The sequence below is a fragment of the Dromiciops gliroides genome, chromosome 2 (genome assembly GCF_019393635.1).
Source record: "Dromiciops gliroides isolate mDroGli1 chromosome 2, mDroGli1.pri, whole genome shotgun sequence".
Classification (NCBI taxonomy): Eukaryota; Metazoa; Chordata; class Mammalia; order Microbiotheria; family Microbiotheriidae; genus Dromiciops; species Dromiciops gliroides.
The window spans coordinates 88,691,215-88,705,982 of NC_057862.1; the positions used below are offsets into that span (position 1 = coordinate 88,691,215).

Consider the following 14,768-nt stretch of genomic DNA (forward strand, 5'->3'; position numbering starts at 1 on the left):
CCCAGAGAAAAATTCTCCCTCTTTATAGCTTCTCACTTTTTCAATTGCATTGATCCCCTCCCACCCCCAATAATAACAAAGCAAACTAGTAAGGGCATTAAAAAAATCCATGTAGTGTTCCCGTCGGAATCACCATCATGTGCTGACTTTAAAAGCAAAACAAACTACTAAAGCTAACTGACAATCACTAGAATTCATTTGAGGAGCTACGGGTGGGGTATGGGAAGAGAAGGGACAGTAGCCAGTCATTAGGAATACAAGACATTGTTTTATTTTCTGTCCAGATTTTTATCAGGGCTCCTTTCTCTTGCCTGTGAGTGAATTCGTGCCACTTGGAGGCGTTGTCAAAGAGAATGCAGAGTCCAACCACGGCGCTCCGGCGTTCTTCGAGCATCCCCTCGGAGAACATACAGTTAAACATTTGCAGGCGAGGATTCTGATTGGAAGAGCGGGGTAGAGCTGTCCAGGAAATGGCTCAGGTTTCACCAGAGGGGGGGAGTGACCTGATGAGGAGAAGGGAGGAGAGGAGAGAGTGAGAGAAAGAGAGCGAGCGAGTGAGAGAAGGGAGTGTGTGTATGTGTGTGCGTGTGTATATGCAGCAGAAAAAGCGATCTTCGACTTGACAAAGCTTTCAAAATTCCAACGGGGAATTCTGCATGAAGTCTACCTGGATCAGAGACGTCTCCTTTTAGAGAGCGATGTTTTCGGCTAGAAGCTACTCTTTGCTTTTCCAAGGCTGGAAGTGTTGGACAAGCTTTAACTGTTCAGAAGTGGAAAAAAAGTTCTGTTGATGAAACTTAAGGGCTGATTTCTTTCTTTTTCTTTCTTTCTTTCTTTTTTTTTTTTCCCCTTCAATCTGAAGCCTGCCCGCGGATCACAGAAGTCATGTTTGCACTCTTCCCTAACCTGGGTTTTGCATCCAAGTTTTGAGTACCTCGAACCGGGAATAACCGAGGGACAATTGTTTTCTTCTGGTTGTTTTTTCTCCCTTGAGTTTTCCCCCAAAGGCACCGGGGGTTCGTCACTTTGATTCATCCTGTACATACGCGCCTGCTGTTGGGGTAAAAAGGCAGATCGCATTTTCTCCGAGCTTTGCCATTCAAGGTAATTGTACTAGGGCTGCACAAATCAGACCCGGACTGATAGACAAATAGGAAATGTAGAAGCCGGAGTGAGAGACGCCGCGGCGGCCGGGAGAAGAACTCTGGTTGTGGGGCTGGGGGTGGGGAGCCCTACGGGAGGCTGATTCCCTGCCCCCCCTTTTTTTTCTTCTGTGCTTTCTTACAAGGAGACGGGGCAGGCTGAGACGGTTCTGGCTCGGGGTTGGGTGACCAGATGTAGTTGTCCGGAGCTGAGTCGCTCATCGTCCGGCTCGCTCCTTTTTCAAGCTCCCCTTTTTCCCTCCTCCCCAAGCCTCCCCTGTCAAAGCTGCAGCCAGGCTTCTTCCCCAGTTCCCCCTTCCCGCTGGCGCCGCGCTTTAGACTCCAGACTTAGCGAGCGGCGCTGTACGAAAAGCAGCGAGGATGCACCCAGACACCTCTTCCTCCCCACTCCTCCCCCCCCGCCCCCCAAGGGTTTGCTGGCGGGAGCTCTGGTCCAGGGGAGAGGCGGCGCTTTCGCAACGCTGGATCCTTTTAGTTCAGTGGCTCCGGCACGTGAGATCTCCATCCAGGATCAATCCAGATGAACATCCCCCCCACCCCCCAGTGTTTGTGCCCCGGCCCAAGGGATCGCTTACTCCCTCCGCCCCTTCCTCGCCCCACATCCCCAGTTATTATGCAGCTAATTCTTTTCATCTGCATTAGTTCAGATGCCCGAGAATGTGTCTCTTGCTCGGGGTGGAGGGGATTCGTAGACTTTCCCATAGGGCCGCCCGGATTTCCCGGGAAACCTCAGCACCACTCCCTTGGACGACGTCTGCCCAGAGGGCGATGTGGAGGACCCGACGGGAGCTAGGCTTATTGGGATGGACTCTTCCCCTCCTCAGAGATGGGAAGGGACTGGACTGGAGGGCTCAACTCATTTATTCTTGCTTTCCCTCGCTTGCACAGCGCAAAGGAGAGGAGGAGTGTGTGTTGAAATGGCAAACATGTGAAAACTTGTGTGCTAATCCTCTTGCCCGTGAGGGACACGCTCACCCCGCACATGAAGCCTGAGCACACTCAAAAAGCCAGGGGTGCCAATGGGGAGCAGCAGCAGCAGCAGCAGCAGGTTTAAGAGGAGCTCTGGGAAAATTAGATACAAAAGTAACTTAGAGCCCCAGAACCCAAGGTGGGCGGGAGCCTTCCTCTATCCTCTCCTTGTTTTCCTACAAACTTTTCTTTTGGGGGGGGGACCCATAAATTTCCCTTTCTCAAATGAATAAAATGTATATTTAAAGCAAAAGCTATCTTTTCACACAGTGACCCATTATGTGTTTGGTGTGAAAAGCTATCAACATTTAAAACCCTATTGTCTGCTTTGTACCAAATCCCTGTAAATCTTCTACTAGCCTTTACTCATTTTCATCTGAAAAGCCTGTTTAGTTTGAATAGAAAGCAATCAGTAGCCCCTCCAGCTCTCCCTGGAATGTCAATTAAAATGCAGATTTTCCCCCCACCTCTTTAGTGGTGAAAGATTTGGAGAAAAACAGGATATTCCAGGCAAGCAAATGAAAGAAATCCAACAATGAAATTGGAAGAAAAAAAAAGACGGGGGCTGCCTACAAATTCTCATTACGCTTTCAAGAATTAACATGTAGGGATCGTTGTACCAAGTCTGGGACTTTTTTGTTTTGAGATTTAAATGTGTGGAGGAATTTTATTTTTACATTAGCTGCTGCACTTTGTTAGCGCCCGACTCCCTGGTAATCGCTTAGGAGAAGCTGATAGGTTTGTATCTTAAGGTTTTTCCTTAGGAGGTGAAGGAAGTTTTTTCTCGCTTTGGGTCTCCCGACTGGGTACATCACTACGTTAGTTTCTATTGACTTTCTTGACGTAGGATGTACAAAGGAGAAATCTCTCCCAGGAGAATGGAACATAATTAAATCAACAATTGCATGGGGGTGGGGGTAAAGAGCATTTAAAGCTAAACTTAATGAACACCAGTCCTTCACTAGTACTTGTTTATGTGTAGGGTAGGGTTTTGTTTTTGTTTTTGTTTTATTTTTTGTTTTTTTAGTTGTTTGTTTTTTAAAGTTCCTTTGTGGTTTGGATGAATTAGGGCCAGCTCTCCTGCATCCCAAGCTGCTTTCTCCTGCCTGTCTGTTTGGCAAAGTAATTTGGGCAGGTATGTGACGAGGTGAAAATTGACTTGATGAGGGGTGGCCAGGAGAACGATCAATCATTGGAAGCTGACAGCTCCTCCCCAAGTACAGGCTGAGTAGAGAGACAGAGTTCCCTTTCAAGGGGAAAAATAAACACTACGTGCGGCTTTCACTGGGTCTGAGACTCCAGGAGGGATTATGGTATTGTAGTCAGGAAGCTGGGATTGTGGAGGCCAGAAGCATGCTGGGGCTGTGTTCCAAACATTGAAATAGAGGTACATAATTATCCAGTCTAGGAGGTCTTTGCTATACATTGGAAACTGTCGGGGAACACTAGGAAAGAACTTGATTTCATTGAATGTTGTCATAGGCCCTGGCCACCCTAAAATGAGGGAATGCCTCTTTGGTGGGTGTTTAATCTGGATTTGTCTAGTATAAGATTGGTCACTGGTAGAGAAGCTGATAACATTCATAGACCTGAGCTTCAGGATTCTGTTTCTAGGATGCTCTTGGAAGGTTTTCTGTGGAGATGATTGCATGAAAGAAATCAGCTTTTGATTGGAGCTCTGAAGGAGTTTTGCCAGACTTCTGTTGTTTGTAGTGAAAGATGGTTAGAATGCTGGAAACAGCATATTCCTGAAGGATCAGGAAGTTGTTTGTTTTTTTTAAATCCATTTTGGGACTATTTGTGGTCATCAGTAAACAGGTTCATTTATCTTCCACTTTAGATGTCTGTGGATGTTTCAGAGTAGGTGCAGTTTGAGGGCTCTGAAAATCATACCACAGAAAACAGCAGGTCTGAATTGGAAAGTGTTTTGTATTCATATATCTGTACAGCTCTACATGTATATATCTGTTTATCTCAATATAAAACATCAATATATGCATGCATCAATACATGTATTTTATTTGTGTAAATGTATATATGGGCTTTTTGGGAGGGGAGTGGAGGTTATAATTAACATAGAAAGTATCATTCCCCCCCCCCCCCAGCCCGCCTTAGACCTGTGGTTCTTTTGATTTCCCTTCCTGAAAATAGTGTTGCATCTTTAAACTTGTTTCTGGCAATTATCTTTACAGTGGCAATGTTTTTAGATAAGGTCAAGAGGAGCAATTTGGGATATCATGTGAAAGCTCATGCAGTGTTGAAATATAATTTCATAACTGGACTATCAACTTGATGAGAAATTTGGGGAAAAGCTCTGGAGTTTTGAAACCTTATTTTGAGGATCATCATCCATAGAATGCAAGAAAAAGTGCATAGTGTATGTTTCAAGAGATTCAGAGTCTTTGAAGTCTGAAGTTGCGATTAGTTCTACCCACTCTCCTTTTGAAAATCAGATTCTCTAAGGCAGTAAACTTCTCCCTTTGTATAACAACAATAATGTTCCCTTATGTTTACATGACACTTTATAGTTTACAAAGCACTTTCTTGTACATTTGCTCTTTATGACAACCCTGAGAGGTAGGTAGGGCAGGCATAATTCTTCACATTTTACTCATGAGGAAAACTGAGGCTCACTGACCTTAATGACTTGCTGTAGCTCTTACAATGAACAAGAGATGGGGGAGTGGGGTAGAGGTTTATTGGAAATCAGCTCTCTTACTCATTACCCACCCTGTAAGGTCAATGCTGTTTTATCTTAGAATCATAGATTTAGAGGTGGAAGAGATTGTAGAGTCCACCGTGTACAACTGCTTAATTTTACAGATGAAGAAACTGAGGCACATATAGGCTAAGCAAGTTCAGTGCTATGTTCTGTCTCCTGTGTGAAATAGTTTGTCTCTCTGTTGAATATTTGAGAATATTGCTAAAATGAAAAGTAATTTGTTAATATTTTACTCTTCCATAAACATCCTACAGGAAAAGGGTTAATAGAGGACTGAGGAAATAACAAGTTGAGTTTGTCTTTACAACTGCCACTTTTGGAGTTTCAGTAAATGGTTGCTAAATTTAGGTTATTGGCCAAATCCTAGATTAGCATCAGTGTCTCATAGATATAGAAATGATTTAAGGTTTTCTGTTTGTTTACTCCCCTGGCTTGACTTCTCTGTTACTTATGTATTTAGATTATGTCAGCCTGTTAATCTCTTTCATCCAGGTCAAAGGTGGTTTCTCCTGGGTTAGGCTGTTCCCAGTGGGAAGCGGTTAGTGAATAGGGAACTAGTTTGGTCATCAGGAGACCTGAGCAAAGATTATCTCTGAGACACTATCTGAGTGACTTTGAACAACTTTATCTGATTGACCTTGGTCAAGTTGCTTAACCTCTATGTGCCTCAGTTTCTTCATCTGTAAGACAAAGCAGTTGGACTCAAAGTCCTCTTCCAGGTCTATGATTCTGTGATAATAATAGTACCTACCTCACAGGTTGGGTGATGAGGATCAAATGAAATAAAAAATGGAAGTACTTTGCAAACCTCAAAACATTAAATAAATGTGAGCTAATGGTATTTGTGGTGGTGGGCATTGATTGACTTGTGGTGGAAGAGTCAGGCTGGCTGGTTCCCTCATTCTTTTAACTGAGTGGCCAGTTTGAAGAAAGAGTAAATTAAGCATCTGCATTTCAAACTGATTTGTGACTAGTGGGAAACTGGTAGAAATTGTTTTCTCTGAGGCTTCCAAACATTTGTTTTTATTCTGACGTGTTACCTTTCCCTTTTCCTTGGTACAAAGTGAAGGGCATTCTGTTCTTCGAGGCTGGTTGCTTGCCCAGCAGAAATGTGTATCTGTAACCAGTGTTCTTCACATTTCCATTGTTACCAAGCACAAAGTTGAAGGAAGAGTAGTTAACAAGTCCCATTATGCCAACTGGAGTATTTTTAACTTTCTTTTGTAGCTGCTGCTTGAACTGCCCTTGAAACTAAGGTCATGATTGTTTCTCTTGCTCTAGGGAAGAGAGGTGTGATGGAGAGGGATCAAAATTTCCAAGTGATAAAAAGAATATACACTGAATAACTGAAATACCTCAGTAGTTGTTAATGCTAATCTAGGATACCCATGGATGCCCTTTTATTTCAGATGGGTTGGGGTTTTTTTTTGAGAAATAATCTAACCTTTTAATGATTGGCATAAATCCTAATATCTTTTTTGGAACTGGGTTCTAAAAATACTGTGGGACCTGAGGTAATGATGAAAATCATTCATACATAGTGAATGGTAACTCAGGTTTTTCATATTGGAGAAACCCTCCCACTCTAGGTTTAAGGTAAGATTCTCAGTTGGCATTCAGGATGATTTCACTGACACACCAAATCTCTTTCCTTCTGCAGCAGCAGCAGCAGCAGCAGTCACAATAGCAGCCACATTTCTGAGCCCTTTGCAGGCTGAAGGCATTGCTTGTGGTCCATGCTTGTTTAGAGGTGTTCAGATGGGATTAATGTCCACATGGAACTATGGAAGAGGACCCGGGATTGGCACAGTGAAGATGGTCAGCTGGGGTCGATTCATGTGCCTGGTCTTAGTCACCATGGCAACATTTTCCCTGGCCAGACCATCATTCAATTTAGTTGAGGACACCACCTTAGAACCTGAAGGTAAGTTATTTCCTTATACTTCTTGGATCCCAAGTTTGTTTCAATTTTCTCTCTGTGAAAATGTCATGGATCTTTGAAATTTTATTTTTGCAATAAACTACTGCCTGTATATCATAACTGAAAATCCATTGGAAATGTTGGAATGGTCTTCAGGTTTATCATCAGAGGGAGAAGCAGCTTTAGAGGAGGAGAGAGATTTACTGGGGAGACACAAGCAGGAAGATACATCTTCATGATTTCTGCTATTCTGCAGCTCTTTATTCTTAATGGGGGAAGCCAGCAAACAGTTTACCCTTAGTTATATCCTTCTCCCAGTTCCTTAGGAAAGCTGTGAAGAGTGGATGCTGTATTTATATATACATACACTGCTGCAGCAGTCCAGCTTGGGAGATATACCTGAATAAAGTACAAAGAACTGCTTCCTAACAAAGGGAACTGTCCAAGGAAATCGCCAAACCCCTGCATTATTGGCATTTAAAAAAATGATCTTTGGAGTAGCTTATCCTTCTGAAGTTCAGAATGGAGAAGTTAGGTAACTATCAGTCTTTCTGAATTTTAAGTCAATGTGATTTTCCTTAGTCTAGATCACAAAAGCTTGGCATTGTTGTTGTTTTTACTAGTTCTGAAGTAAAACTTAACCTATTCTCACACATGCATTTACTAGAAGTGTCTTGACTTTTAAAATTGCATTTTAAAACGTAGAATAATAAGCTTTAGTACTGAAGTTGAATATATTTAGATATGCTGAATCAAGTCTTATGGTAGTCTCTTTGGAAATAACATTAGCCAAGTCTTTAGTCAGAGTAAGACTGAAATCTGTCATCACGAAAGAATATCGGTAGCTGAGTTATTTTTCAAGTGGTAATCTGAGAATAAAAAAGGAAAAGCCAGACTCTCATCACCACTTAATGAACCTGTTTGTTGATTGCCCACCTGGTGCCCCATTGCCTTTTAGGAGCCCATTTCCATCATGAGTGATCCCCAGCTTCAGGTCAGCTGTTAAGGAGAAGCGTCAGTTATAGGGTTAAGTGATCAGGAATGTGATTACATGGAGGATAGACTGTAGAAATGGAGGCAGCACAAACGTTTTCAGCTTTTAGTTGGGGAAACAAATGGTGGTGGTTTGTGATGGGGATGGAGAGGAGGGGAAGGATTCGAATTCTTACATCAGACGATACAAGGATTTCCAAAGGAGTACCAGAAATGTGTGACAGTTATTGGAGGACAAGGTCAAATCTTTTCCTGCACTGAGACACACTGTTAACCTGAAGGGATTGTGTAAGTCAGAATGCTGAACTTTTGTTAAGGAAAGGGAATGAGGACTTTATAATGAATAGGTCTGCTGGCATTATAAAGGCTTTCAGAACTCTTCGAAGGGAGATTGGTGTGGGTTTGCGACTAAGATTGGAAAAGTTACGCATTTGCTTCTCAGTATTCTTGATACGTATGTAATACAATCTAAACTTCATGTTATAAAATGGAGCGTATCTTTAAAATATTTATTTGAAGCAATTTCCAGAAAGGTACCTGATTTCTGACAGATATACCTGTACTTTTAAAAGTTCATCTTACCATGAGTTAAAATGGATGTTTTATTAATTGCTCATTTTACTTTGAGTATATGTCACAGCACAATTTGGGAAAGTGGTACTGATATGAAAAAAACAACAACACCATAACCTCAGTAAATTGTGTAATTTTTTAAAAAAGAAAATGACCTTTTTCATTTAAATTTATGTTGCTTTTGTTGTAGAATGGTAGTGAATTTATTTCAACATTAAGGTGGTTATAGAGGATTTATTTTTAAATCCTTTTCATTATATGAGAAAGGTCATAGGATCTTAGGGTCATAGATTTAGAGTTGGAGGGGACCTTAGAGGTTATCTTGGTCATTTTACAGCTGAGGAAACTGAGGCCCAGAGAAGTTATTGTCATGCTTAGAGTTATCCAGGCAGTAAATGGTAGTGCTGGAATTTGAACCCAGGTCTTTGAACTCATAAAGAGAGGAAAAGTAGAGCAAGTTGCATGTGTATGGAGAGAAACAGTTTTTCAGGATGATTCTTTGGCTAAAATACCTAGTTATTCAATGTCTGGGAGATCAGGAGAGAGTTGAGTCTTCTTTCTGTTTTTTTTTTGGGGGGGGGAGTTAATGAGGGTTAAGTAACTTGCCCAGGGTCACACAGCTAGTAAGTGTCAAGTGTTTGAGATCGAATTTGAACTCAGGTCCTCCTGAATCCAGGACTGGTGCTTTATCTACCAGGCCACCTAGCTGCCCCTTCTTTCTGGTTTTACTACTAAGTATTTGCCTGTCGTTGGACAAATATCAGCCTCTCTGGGACTCCATTTCTTTATCTGCCAATAAGGTTGGGCTAAATGATCTATTAAAGTCCTACCCAGTTTTAAAAATTATGTGATGCTAGGTATTTCAGTCAAATATCTGTTCTTAATAAGTACATGATTTCCATTTCCAGTTTTGTAGGCTCTTGGTAGATGTATTGGAAGTACAGGCCAATGGTACCCTTTTGAAGAGTTTTGGATACTAGCCAAGCAGTGCTGTATTTTCCATTTAACCATGCTTTCTTGCTGCCCATAGTATCAACACGGACACTTCTATACTATCATATTCTACCAAGGTTTGATTTTCTCTTAAAAGAATGTTTTGGTCAGAGATTGTTTCTTAAAGAATCTAATTATATACAAGAAAATAGTTTAAAAAATGAATACTCCACAGTCTTAACTGGATTTACTACCTGGTTGGTTGCTTTTTTGTTATCTACTTTTAACATCCCTGCTGTATAAAATTGAGAAAAAGTGCTTGTTTTGGTGAACCATGTTTAGTTTTAGTAAATAGCAAGTTAAACCTGGACCTATCATAGCATTTATAGCTGGAAAGGACTTCACAGGCCCAATGTTATCATTTTGCAAGAGAGGAATACAAAGGCCCTGATAAGTTAATTACTCTGTACAAGGAAGCAGTGCCAGGATTTGAACCCAAGTCTTCTGACTACATTCAGTAGGCCTGCCAACACACTCTCTTGCTTCTTTCTCATAGGAAATTTTATCTTTGGGGAGTCTTGGTGGTTAATTAACTAGGAAGTTCAGTTTAATAATGTTTTATGGGATTAGATTGGAGGGAAAAAGTGTCCAGATGGAAAAATTTCTACAAGGGTTCTCCTATTTGTGAGAGGTCATTTTAATCCTACAGAAAGATGAATGACCCTTTACTCTATCATTTTGCTCTATAGTGTAATTCTACTCCAATGCCTTGACATTACCCCTACCACCACCACCCCTTTTTTTAAAAAATACAAAAACAAGCAGTATTTATGCCCAGATCTCTTAAAAATACTTTGTTAATGACAGGCCTCCAGAAGGCTTTAATTTTGTAAAAAAAAAAAATACAACTTACTTCTGAAATGGGAATTTATTGTCTTCAGGAACCAAGTGCAAAGTTACTGGCTCCAGTAGGTTTTTGATTAATACTCTGATTATTTAAAGTATAGGCAACTCTTGATATTACCCCTGGGAGGAGGCAAATCTTGCTTTCAAGTTGTTATTGACATTGTCACCTACTTTGCTTAATTAAGTCATTGTTGACATTAACAGGATCTTTGTTTATTCTAGCCCAGCTGGAGCTGGAATAAAATTCCCTTTTTAAACCAAAACACTTAATTACTTTCCCACCCAGGAGAAAGTATGAACCTGAAAAAAGACACCCCCTCAAGAGGGTAACTGCTTAACTTCAGTTGGGTTTGTACAATGGTGAGGCCTTCACCAGGCTGGAGTTTCAGCCAAATCAGGTCTCCAAAGTATGGCTTCCTTGTGTTATCTCAAATATTGTAGCAATAATAACTCACATTTCTGTCCCATCCCAAGAACTTTCCTTATAACAACCTAAAAGAGCAGTTAATGCAAACATTATTGTCCCCATGTTACAGATTTTAGGATGATAAGGTCATAGATTTAGAGACAAAAGGGATATTAGAGGTCATAATGTAACCTACCCCCTCCTACCCCATTTACAGAAGAGGAAATTGAGGCTCAGTCAGAGTAAATGATTTAGGGCTGGTCACACAGAGCAAGAGTCTGATGCAGCAATCAAAGGCAGAATTTTGCCTCTAGATCTCTCACTCCTTTGTCCTGTGCCAGGAGGCCTTGTAAAATCCTGAAGTATCAGATGCACTCATATTTTAATGTAGGTTTAAAAAATAACAATACACATACTCCAGATAGAAATCACTTTAAAATTATTTATTGTTTTATATGATCTGTATCTTTACCGTTCTCCATTAGTGTTGGTATGTAAGATTGACTGTAACTTGAGAGTCTACTAACAAAGACTTATTCTTGCCCAGTTAAACTAAATACAGGCTTATGTAGCTGAATACACAAAGAAGTACACATTCTTTATTAGTATGTAAAATATTTCACAATTCATAGACAGACCTATGTTTAATACTGCATCTTGAAAATAAGCCTGTCAGATCAGAATAATTTAATTTCTCTGGTTTTGGTAGAATTACCATTAGTTGCCACCACCCATGATTTTAGCCTAGCTCCTAGGTCCTCACTTTACAGGTGAGGAATCTGAGACTCAAGGAAATGAAGTGACTTGTCCAAGGTCATATCACTGACTAGTAAGGAATATTTGAGTCCAGATTTGAGCCCAAACCCAGAGACCTTTCACTACTCCATACTGATCACTTCTCAATCCTATTTTAACTTTAAAATCTTATAGCCCCATTACCCTAATCCCCTCAGACAATTAGAGGGAGTCCTTAATTTCTGTGTATCTGTAAAATGGAAGGGGTTGGATGGGATAATTTCTAGGCTGTCACCCCCTTGAACTTTCTGTGACTGATTCTGTCTTTATAACCTTGCTGGAAGTCAGAATGTAAGTGCCTTTGCAGCCTAGGGTAAAGAGATGCCAATGTCAGACTTAATGAGTAATTAAAAGGACATGAGAAAACTGGCAGTCCTCTTTCACCGGGAAAGATTTTGTTTGCAGTTCACGTTTCCAAAGAAAATGCAGGAAGTAGTTATTCAACTCAGAGATGATTTGTTTTCATGCTTACTTTGTAAAGATCATGGTGAAGAAGCCACTAGCCATCTTTAATACTTGGTAGGACATCACTGTAAGGTTCTCTCCAAGCTGTTTTATTAATCTTTACTTGAGGACTTGGGAAATTTACTTTGGGATGCCAGTTTGTTAACCTGTATATAAAATTAAGTCTGTGGTCTGTTTTCCTTGAGTTAGCTATTGCATGCAATAATTGTTTGCATCTGCATAGATGACTGCCTTTAGTAGGGTGTTCAAGAATGACTTCTCTCCCCACTCCCCTTTTTCAGATTTGTGTCTCTCCTCATCCAAGTGCTACTGACTCTGTAAGTTTCATGCTGTGATGTACAAGTATGCTGGGTCTTTGTTTCAAAGGATGAATTTTTGCCCTACATTTGGTGTTCTTTTTAGCCTCTTGAGATTTAGAGGGGGCCTTCCCCCCTCCTTATTTTTCATTGTCCCCCGATTTAAACTCATGACTTTGCCAAACACAGAGCCATAGGTTTTGTCTTCTGCAACCCTAACACCCTACTGCGCCTCTGATGTTTTGCTGAGCAAGAAGAGAGTGAGGTGCTGAATGATCTGTTTGAAAGGTGGAAGTGTTTTGTTTTGTTTTGTTTTGTTTTGTTTTGTTTTGTTTTGTTTTGTTTTGTTGTTCTTCAGAGTTATCATGAGGCATCTTTGCAAGGAGTGTGTACAAGACCTGGAAGCAAAATTCCCTATTTAAGGAATAGGACTTTTGGCACAGGATTACCTTGAGTTCCATTTTGGTTAGCAGAGTGATAATCACTATGGTATCTGGTAGCCTCCCTCTGACCTTTCTGTAGTGGTGATTTCCTCCTGTTGTTTGCTAGCAGATACTTTTGAAACAACTGGGTAGCGAGCCCACCTTTCTATAAGACCTGCCATGGCCTTGTTGCTCTTGATTTCAAGTCTTTTATGGAATCGGAGGCCAGTTTCTTCATTTTGCAGACGTGAAAGATAGGATCAGGATATGATAGCATCCTTTGATAGCAGGTGAGGAATGAAGAGAGGTGGTCCTATAGCCAGGCATTTCTAGGCCTTTAGCAAATAGCAGGATTCAGCAAGAGGCATCAAGTTACCGGTTTGATGGTATTATGGTGTTTGGGGGTGGGGTGGCCATTTCGATCTCTTATTCCAGGGACTATAGTGAGAATGCCTACATCTGAGTTTTATGAAAGTGCAAGTTTCAAAATATTGTCCCTTCCCACTCTTCTCAACTATAATTGTGTAAGGACTAAAATTCTAGCTATACTGTCTAAAATATCTAATGAGCAGTCTCCAATAAATTATAAGCTTTAGGAAGAGTTAGACTTTTAAGCATTTATTAAGGAGAATAAGAATTTGGTAAAGAGAGAGAGAAAGGCCTAGATTCATCTAGCTATTAAAGGGAGAGTGCATTTCTAGCTGCCTTCCCTACCAGAGTCCTCAGGAAAGAGCCTGCATCAGAGCGCCAACCCCCCCTTCTTCCTCCCAGCCAACATCACTTCCTGATGCCAAAGAAACCCACATGGACCTGCCCTCAGAGGTCCTCTCCTCATGTTGGAGCTTTCCTACAGTAAGTCTCCAGCAGGTGGCCTCATTCCAATCGTTACAGTTGTCGGTGCTTAGAAGAACATAGTTGATAATTATAGATTTTCATCTAAAAGGGACCTTGGAGCCCATCTAATCCATCTCCCTTCCCACTGCATTTTCTAGATAAGGAAACTGGGTCTCAGAAAAGTAACTTGCCCAACGTGAGAGAAATATTAAGTATTTTAATTGTTCTCATTTTTTCCCCCAAAGATTGTCCCACCACATAGAAAATGCAAAATGGCAGCCACCAACAAGAGTAGACTTAGAAACTGAATGGAGCAGCACATTATTATCCTCATGTGAGGTCCCAGTTCTTAAATTATTTTTTTATTAACTCATCAGGGTTTTGAGAAAGTAGATTAGTGCTGTCATTTTAGCCTCTGTGATCAAACTAAGTATTTTTGTTTAAAATGGAGAAAAAAAATGTATTTTGGGGTAGAGGGAAAAGCTTGTATCTTAGCAGATTTTAAAACTTAGTCATCAACAGTTGCCATTTATTCCACTTTGGAAAATGGTAAGCAATTGTTCCACAATCGAGATTAATTGACCCATCCTGTCCATATTAAAATAGCCTTTTCTTTTCTTTTCATTCTTTCTGAATCAGTGTCAGATTGTTGTAGCTCTATTTACCTCTTGCACAACTAGAGAGTAAATCCCAAGTTATTTCTGAACAGAGATCATATATATATATATATATATATATATATATATATATATATATATATATAATTTTAGCTTATGGTGACACTTTTGATGAGGAGATTGAAAAATAGCTTACAAAGAAAATGCTGATAGGTTTGGGAATGAAGTTATAGGGTATATTTATTTGTATGATTTATGTAGCACCTTTCCTTAAAAGAACTTATCTCAGACCCACAATATAACTGCAAAAACAAATACTGCATAAATATTCTTGAATATTTTCTGGACCTCACTCTCCATCTATATTACATGTAGATTAATTTTTTACATATAATAGTATACTATTGATTTTTTCCATACACAACCAATTGTTTTTAGAAATATCTGGAGATCCCAAGGGGAAAAAAAAAAACAAAACCAACTCTGTGTGTGTGTGTGTGTGTGTGTGTGTGTGTGTGTGTGTGTGTGTGTGTGTGTGTGTGAGAGAGAGAGAGAGAGAGAGAGAGAGAGAGAGAGAGAGAGAGAGAGAGAGAAAGAGAGGTGGGGGGGAGGGCGAGTGTTACAGAATGATTATACAGATCCTTAGAATTGGCCAGTTAAGAATTTAGATCCTTTGAAAGCTCTTCTGCTTTAAATTGGAAGCTGACAGTGGGATAGTCCCAAGGGAGTATTTCTGTCTTAGTAGTGGCATTC

General features: G+C 40.4%; 1 protein-coding gene across 6 annotated transcripts in view; it reads left to right on the plus strand.

The window, feature by feature from the left end:
• Positions 1 to 259: 259 nt before the first annotated feature.
• FGFR2 (fibroblast growth factor receptor 2) overlaps positions 260 to 14,768 on the plus strand; it is a 120,351-nt gene continuing 105,842 nt past the window's right edge. Inside the window, exons 1-2 of one of the 6 annotated variants that reach the window (XM_043982642.1) lie at positions 260 to 1,104; positions 6,518 to 6,778. In XM_043982642.1, the coding sequence (XP_043838577.1) occupies positions 6,613 to 6,778 (166 nt within the window). In that variant the 5' untranslated portion in view covers positions 260 to 1,104; positions 6,518 to 6,612. Of the gene's footprint in view, positions 1,105 to 2,772; positions 2,871 to 3,397; positions 3,520 to 6,517; positions 6,779 to 14,768 lie in introns of those variants that run through there. The other 5 variants (XM_043982639.1, XM_043982644.1, XM_043982643.1 and 2 more) reach the window with 5 other exon arrangements.